The 8,384-nt window shown below is 37.4% G+C and overlaps 1 protein-coding gene across 1 annotated transcript; it reads right to left on the bottom strand.

The window, feature by feature from the left end:
* Positions 1-4,447: 4,447 nt before the first annotated feature.
* LOC146452304 (adenosine receptor A3-like) lies at positions 4,448-7,241 on the bottom strand. The gene is made up of 2 exons (XM_085098050.1): positions 6,636-7,241; positions 4,448-5,044 (listed from the first exon to the last, which is right to left on the bottom strand). Exons 1-2 carry the CDS (start codon positions 7,239-7,241, stop codon positions 4,448-4,450), a joined length of 1,203 nt encoding a protein of 400 aa, XP_084954176.1.
* Positions 7,242-8,384: the final 1,143 nt, after the last annotated feature.

Consider the following 8,384-nt stretch of genomic DNA (forward strand, 5'->3'; position numbering starts at 1 on the left):
CCTTGATTATACACTTCTATATTTTTGTTATCTCATATTTACAAGTACGCTGTCTTCATATCATGTATTAGCCAATCATTTTTTTGCATGTATTTTTTCAAATTTTAATTTTAGGAGCCGTTAGTATATTTTTGTTATCTCATATTTACAAGTACGCTGTCATCATATCATGTGTTAGCCAATCATGTTTTTCCATGAATTTTTCAAACTTTAATTTAAGGAGCCGTTATTATATTTTCCTTCAGTATAGCTCTGGCCCTGAGGAAGACTAATTCTATTAGTCGAAATATTGGCCACTAATAAATCTGCCCTTTGCCGTAGTGCCAGCCTTGCATTCAGTTTTGTATTTTCACGTTCAAGTGACGCCTGACACGAGGTCTTTCACAAGAGAGATCCGGCAAAATTACCAGCAAGTCTAATTCCTGCGTTGTGTGGACCTCTGCATTCAAAAGTTTTCTATGTGATAAACCTTAAAATTCAAGAGGTAAAAATTTGATCATAGTAGCACTTTAAAATGACGTTGCTTTATCATTGATACCTATAACTGCGTTTCAAACTGGGAGTGGCTGCAGTGACTCCTTGACGGGCTATTGGACAAACTAGCAAACTGATTTGCGGCACAGGGGGAATTTATCTCGACAGCCTTCCTGTAATTAAAATTTTCATCAAATTTCTTTGATAGTTAGATCGATCGCTGGCTTTATGCCAAAACAACCAGACAACTTGCTCTTTATCAACTTTGATAGTTGGCATCTAGTTGGCCGCTATCAGCATAGAAACCTGGACCTTGCCGATTTATTGTTAATTAGTCTACCTCGGATAGTAACAGCTCGCATTTCTGTTAATTATGGTTTAAAACATGGCCAAGATAACAGTGACCTGAACTGTTTCTTTCAGCTTTCAAGCAATGTTTAAAAAACCAGCAGGAGTGATTTATCGGGTTTAGAATCATGATCAAGGCGCAGCCGAGTGGTTTTAGACCCGACAAAACACGTGCTGCGAGTTTCTGAACAGCTTAAAAAAACATTCCTGAAAAAGCGTGTGTCAATAGAGTTCATAACAATTATTCTTTTGTGAACGTTGGAAATTATCATACGATAAAAACACCGCATTTATGAGGAGTGTTTTATCAGCTGATAAAACACCGCATACTAATAAGGAGGAGGTTTATCGATATAAAGTCACTGCACATGATGTATTATCGACCATTTGATAGGTCAGTGGGATTAGGAATTATTAATGAGTTTTTGAATGCTAGCAAATCAGTGCCCTTAAAACTGCAACATTGTACCAATTGATGATGAAATTCTGCTCACTAATACGGTTTACTTAGCTATATTTGGAGGCTTAGGGAAGGGACAGAGCCAAATGTAGACTTACTTCTGATAGTCAGTGTTTAAAACGATACACTGGAACACAAATAGGCACAAACCCTAGAGTTAAAATTGAAGCACCTAAAACTTGAAGGTGATGTATAATGGAATCTCGAAAACAAAGTAACCACGGCTGAAAAGAGAACTATAGAGTGTTTTCACATGACGTCACGGCGGCCATGTTGGTGTCCCAAAACAAAGAAATGGCGGCCATGTTGGTGTCCCAAACTAAACCTCTGGAAATTGAACTCTATTTTTATGCAAATACTTTCTTTTGTTTCAGTAAACCAATATGGCCGGTAGTCACGTGAATGAAAACACTCTATAAGCTACATGATGATACTAGAGAGCGAAGTAATCTTGAACTACGAGAACGGAGCATCTCAAATTTTAGAACTCGACATCGAACTAGACACCCGAATACTCATGCATTTATTTTCATTCCTTCCCATATATCGTCGAATGACGTGAACCTAGAATTACGATAGTTTTGAGATTAGACAAAGCTACCCATTGAAAGGCCATAGAATAGTGTGAGAATACAGGAAGCATACAACATTTTAGCTATTTTGTTTTAATATCCTCGTCGGGTGTTCCTGCAGTGACCCATATGCTACCTTACTCTCTCTAGGCGGCCGAGCTCAGGGTCTTGCAAAGACAGCAGTCATTCCTGGCAGACAAGTATTTAAATTTTAATTATTATTATTATTATTATTATTATTATTATTATTACTATTATTTATTTATTTATTTTTGAAGAAAGGATTTTTATTAGCTTTCCGTAACACTAATAATACAATACTAAACACTACTAAGTGTATAACACTAATTAACACTAATAGCGATAATTACTCACAATATATGCTTACTATACCACTTTACTAACAAATACGCTATTTACAATACTAACAGTATCTTCATTACTTACTTTTTTTATACAATTTTATAACTGACAATTACTTACATTACAGTTACAAAGGCCACTTACATTGCACTACTAAAAGGTACCTAGATAACAACCCATCCACACACTCTACTTTTTATTTTTATTTATTACAATGTTGCAGTATGGCAGGTAAGCGAAAAGAAACGAGCGAAAGAAAGCAACGACAACAATAGAACAACAGCCAAAAATAGCAGGGGTCTCTCAAATAACCACGTCTTCGATGAGTCTGTTGCGAATCAGTGGTTTCCATTTAATCTTGAAGTGTTTTAGATAACCGTTTTTCTGGGCAATATCATATTCTATGCCAGCTTTTTCACGTAATTCTGTTTCTAACAGGAGCGGGAAGAGCGGTTCTTAACGAAAAAAAAAATAATATTCGCGTTTGCTTCGAGGTCTGACTGGTTAATTGTGCTGTTTACATCTGTCGTGCTTGGAAAGATAATTTATTTGCTTTTGGCTTAAGACACTCCACTGAAATTCACTCTATTCGTGAATCAATATAGGATACTTAACAGAAAGTAACAGAAGGAATGGCTTGGCATTAAATTTCAAAACCCCAATTTTTTTGTCTGTCAACAGAAACAAAAACAAAAAAATGATTGTCTATTTTTGTTATAAATTCTTACCCAGCGTAGAAAAACTGTTTATTAATTCCTCTGGCCAGAGACAGAGTAGATCAGAATGGATTGTAACATGAAAAATGTTAGGCTAATGTTTTTCAAGTTATCACATTTTTGTTTCCAAAATGCACTAGAACAAATCTCGAGTTGTTCCTTTCAAGAATTGAATTGATTTCTTTCCTCTCGTTGTTCTAGAATTATTTTTTAGCTAAGTGAAGGTCTTATTTCACCATTTTTAACAAAAGAGGTCAAAAACCCGATAAGACTTCCCCTTTAAGTGCATGCTTCACTATCATGTTTATCAAGTTTAGAGAAAACCTCAGTGAGCTCTCATATAAACTGTGAATATTTTTGCTGCAATGATGGCTACACTTAAAGGCTGGCGAATTTTTAAAAAAGAAGAGAACCAGTCGATTTTAGTTTCTCCTTTCCGCGCACTACAAGCGTGACGTGAGTTTCTCGTCCCTCGCTTGTGACTTACCAGCTTTCTTGATCCTCTAGCAATGGTAAAAACCATAAAAATAAGCGAATTTCTAAAAGAATTAATAAAAGAAAGTGTGACTGAAGTATAATCCCAAAGATATTTACAGAGAGTTAGAGGAGCTGAATATGTAGAACTCAAAACAAAAGCTAGCATTAAGCAGTTGCTAAGGACGAAACATATTGTGAAACGATCAAGTCAAAATTATGCAGTCCAAATTGACCTCATGAATTACTCTTTTAAGTCAATAGGAAGGATCTTTGAACTGTTTTACGAAATTCCACATACCTTACTCGGCTATGTGCATAGCCATCATTGCAGCATTCCAACCTCCGTCGTCTCGTTATTTTATAAAAACGTGCTATTAGAAGCATAAACAAATCAAGCGTTGATGCTCACATAGATTCAATCTTTAAAGAACTAGGTATATTAAAATTCAACGACATCCACTTACTACAATTAGGTCACTTCATGTTTTCTTTTTCTTGTAACAATTTCCTTCAAATCAACTAATTTCACACCTACAATGCAAGAAACTCTCAACTTGCTGTCGTACAAATATTAAGAATTGAAACCATCTGTGTTTTTGCTAGGGTTCAAATTTTATAACTCCCTTAACAACGAAATCAACAACTCTAATTCAATTTGCTCTTTTAAAAAAGCCCTTAAGAATTCAATAACATGTGATCTTTTAGCTTATTACTTTAAACTTAGTTTAATTGCGGAGGCCGAATCACGCATAAGCTTTCTAGATTCTTTTTGGTCTCCTCGCCACTTTTTCTTTTTCTTTGCGTCTTGTTTGTAATTAAATTAAAAAAAACTCCGTCACGTAACCGCCGCCGGCGGCTATTCAATTCTTATTAATTTTTAACCTTCCCCCCCCCCCCCCCCCATAATTTTATGACTTAGCACTTTGCACGTTGAACGTTCCATCTAATGGTTTTGAAAAGGATTTAAAAAGAAAAATCGCGACGTTTGGAAAAAGTAATAACTTATCGCCAGAGGAAAACTTTAGTGTTGTTCTCCGTCAGTCTTGGTTTTTCCCTTCTCTTTCCAAACCAGGCGAAGTCGAATGCTGGCCTCTTCTTTTCTCTTTATCATCCAGCAAATCGGGACCGGTCTTTTTAAAATTCTCAAGGTCGTTTACCTGCCATGCTATTTTTACTGTATTGTATGACCTAGGCACTTGGCTGCCAGCTCTCCTTTGATTATTAGCCTCTCTCTTAGGGTGTTGCTCATGTGCTTTGGATGCTCTTGCTTCTTCGGGCTCAATACGTGATTTCTTCTGTGGTTGCTTTTCTTCTTTTCCAGTTATAACAGATCTTTCTTGAAACGGGCTTCTTCCACAAGGATCCTTCACAAGCTGCCTGATAGCAGCTCCGTATTTTCTGTTCCTGAATACGTAGATGATTGGGTTTGAGGCGCTTGAAAAAAACGTGCAAAGGGCGGCAAAGATGCCAAACCACTCGTGAATGGTATCACTACGGCGCAAAACGGCATAGATGATTGCTGGAACGTAACAGATGAAGTATGTTACTACTGCCATGGCCACAGTTTTAGCAGCTTGGATATCCTGCTTGAGCCTAGCCTCGGCTTGAAGGGGAGGTAAATTCAGGAACATTCTCTTCAAGGAAAAGAAAGACAATAAAAAGTTTGTAAGGTATGTATCTCAAACCAAGAGACTATGAGGTAAGAGAGCGAATCCCTGTGCCCCATGATAATTAGCGCTATGCTATTTTGGGAAATTATAATCCGCCATTGAGTTAAAAATTAAATGACGTCACTCTAGGTGACCAATAAGATGTCGACATTAAAATAGCGACGCAAACAAAAATAAATTGAAAAAAATTTTCTTGGGAAGAGGGGCATGTATGGGGGATTCGCTCTCTTAGCTCATAGTCTCTTGCTGATTGCTCGCGGTCATTTAATACATTGAAACGAAGACCCGTACGAAGAACCCGTTTGGGCGTGACTCGAATGTCGGCGGACGGTTAGGTTCAATCAAGAGACTATGAGGTAAGAGAGCGCATCCCTCATAGTCTCTTGGTTCAATTAAGCTGTTGTTCGTTGTTCAGGAAAACAAAGCCGTCCCCAAGATAAGACATTTCAGGGCAGGAGCAGGTAGTCCAGGACCCGAGAGAGCTGTGGAAATCGAGTCTAGTGGGTGTTAAATGACGAGGCTCGTTGGCACGCCTGGCCTGAAAACAAGCACTTGCACCTGCAGATTTGATTCAATGAACTTTGCAATGATCCTTTCCGCCCACCGGTAAGCCTGCTTCTTAAAATTTCAAAAGGAATTCAGAAAGTGTAAATAATGGAGTGACAAAGCAACGATTAATTAAATTTATATTCAGTGCTCTCTATTCAGAAATTGATTTTGAAAAGATATAGAAACAACTCGAGCTTTGTGTTGCATCGGAGGTTTCAAACACCTCAAAGTAAGAAAAGCAGGAGGTCGCAGTGTCACAGTGTCTATAAAATAAAAATAATACTGTCAAACACCTGAAGGGAGATTTTTTCATCTGATTCCCAATCACCGAGAATAGGGTTGAAAAAGCAAGACGCAGCCGAAAAACTTCGAGGCGTTTGGATATGGGGCTTAAACGTTTTTTGGAATAACACTGAATTCTTGAAGAAATTCAAAGCAAAATTTCACCACATTTTATGATAAGGGTCACATTTCCAAAGCACCTTATTGGCAGTGATTCCATTGTTTTCTTTTGATGAAGCAGTTATAAACAAGTATCAAAAAAATTCTGATAAAACACTGATCCTCGTTGCTCATACATTACACTGTAGTTAATATTTCTTTTGACAGTCTGTGTGAGATAATCATCGAGCAACTTACATTTTGTCTCTCTGTTTTTTTTTTTGTAATTCTCTGTTTATTTCACCATTATTGCATTTTTATAGTATTTTTTTCCTGAAGTGTCCTGTACACACATACTTTTTATGTCCGTCTTTTTCAAATGCATTCATCCATTTTTATACTGTACTTGAAACATTAGTGAGATGCTGTCCTTGAAGATTAACTGTTTTAACCGAATGAGACTAGTAAACTGGGTCTTAGGTCTTGCAAATTGTTCTAAATGGATGTGCTTAATCTTGAAACAAGCATATTATTTTACAATTTGACGTAGCTTGCAAATATATTTTAGAAACTCAGGTGACCAATTTTTTTTTGGAATTATACAACTAGAAAAGTCTTATCTCACCTGTTTTTTCTTTTGGTAAATAGTGTAATTCGCCAAAACGCCAAGCACTGTTGCAGCTGCTGTGAAGATAACCATTGTGGATGCGATGAACTTTTTCCTGTGCTCAAAGATTTTACTCCTTGATTCTTCAAATGACGCATCTTCTAGATTAATTTCAAATGCAGACATTGCTAATAACCCGACCAGGACAGTACAGACCAACCAAATAAGGAAAACTGCTACATAAGCTTTCTTGGTTGTCTTCCATGTAAAGTACTTGAGGTCAAGATACAAAGCCAGGAATCTGTCCAGCATAAGCGCCGACATAGAGGCTATATTCAGAAGAGTGAATTCCAGGTGTAATGAACTGCATATCATGGCCCATTTTCCTTTCATTGAATTAGCTACCGGAGTACGGTTTATTGCATAGAGTGGAACGTTGATGAATGCATTAAGGAGGTCAACCAAGGCAAGATTGGCAAAAAAGATGTTTGGAAAAGTGCGAAGATTCTTGAAGCGGGCAAAGATAGCGAGGAAGGATCCATTACCAATCGTTGAAATGAGTGAAAGCGTTGCAGTGAGAGTTGATATGATAACTTGACTTGTAACAGTATTTTGAGCATCCATTTGGCAAGTGAAATACGGCAACTGGTGTGGCAGTTAGGATGTTATGATATATTCAGTTAGCAATACATCAGATGAAGAGTAAACCACGGAAGTCAATACAACAATAGATACGGATTTGACAGTTTAATAGGAGCGTTCATCCGTTAAATCAACACACTTAACTTTTTACTTGTAAAAATATTGGCTGTGTATTGAATGCTTTTTGTAAACTAGCTTCCGTGGTGCACAGGATTAAAAAATAAGGGTGTCAGTAAAACACGGCGCCGCGGCCGTGGCCGGGATCGGGATCGGGGTCGGGTCGGGGTCTCTTTTCTTTTCTTTTCTTTCTTTTTTTTTTTTTAATTTTTTATTTTCAACATCACAGGTCATTTGTGGGTCAAATAAGGATTAAAGCCAATGTAAAGTTAAGTCTCTACAGCTTAGGATAGGTCATCGGTGACAACACTCGATGCAGTTCCGTATTCTGGCGGACATTGGTTCCGTTAGGGACTGGTCATAAAGTACAGGGGGGGGTGGGCTGGAAAAAAAGGGGGGGGTGGGTCACTGTTTTCATGCATGTAAAAAGGGGTGGGCTAGCAAAAATCATGCATCATTAAAGGGGTGGGGCACATAATATTTTTGCACATGTTTTGCATCAAATGGTGCCTTTTGCCAGTAAAACTGTGAAATGTATTAACAGTAAAAGCACAAATTATAATTGTGTAGTTTCAGAAAATATCCATCCCCCATCACAGAGGGAATTTATAAAAGGACGCCCTACCGCCAGGAACTTCCAAGTTTCTTTCATACAATCTCTGTAATTTTGTTCTTTCTCTTACCACCATCCCCTCCAGAATCTTGAATTCCCTCCATGGGTGGGGTAAGGATATTTTCTGGAACTACACATTCTATCAAGAAAAGGGCAAGTTCACTCGCATCCATTAAAATGAACAACTATGATTCCATGTGGTTATTAATGATACATATTAGATGCACATTATCTTCTCAAAATCATTTCAGGTATTTCAACAAAAATAGATCTCATGCAATGATAAACTTCAAAAACAAGACTTTGTGCATGTGTGCTCCTTCCTCTATCATACTTGTCCTCTAATTTGTCTAGTTTTATGTATAGTCTTACCTTTATTTACTAGGGGTGGGTCA

Source organism: Pavona decussata, unplaced genomic scaffold (assembly GCF_977016875.1).
Source record: "Pavona decussata unplaced genomic scaffold, jaPavDecu1.1 SCAFFOLD_372, whole genome shotgun sequence".
Lineage (NCBI taxonomy): Eukaryota > Metazoa > Cnidaria > Anthozoa > Scleractinia > Agariciidae > Pavona > Pavona decussata.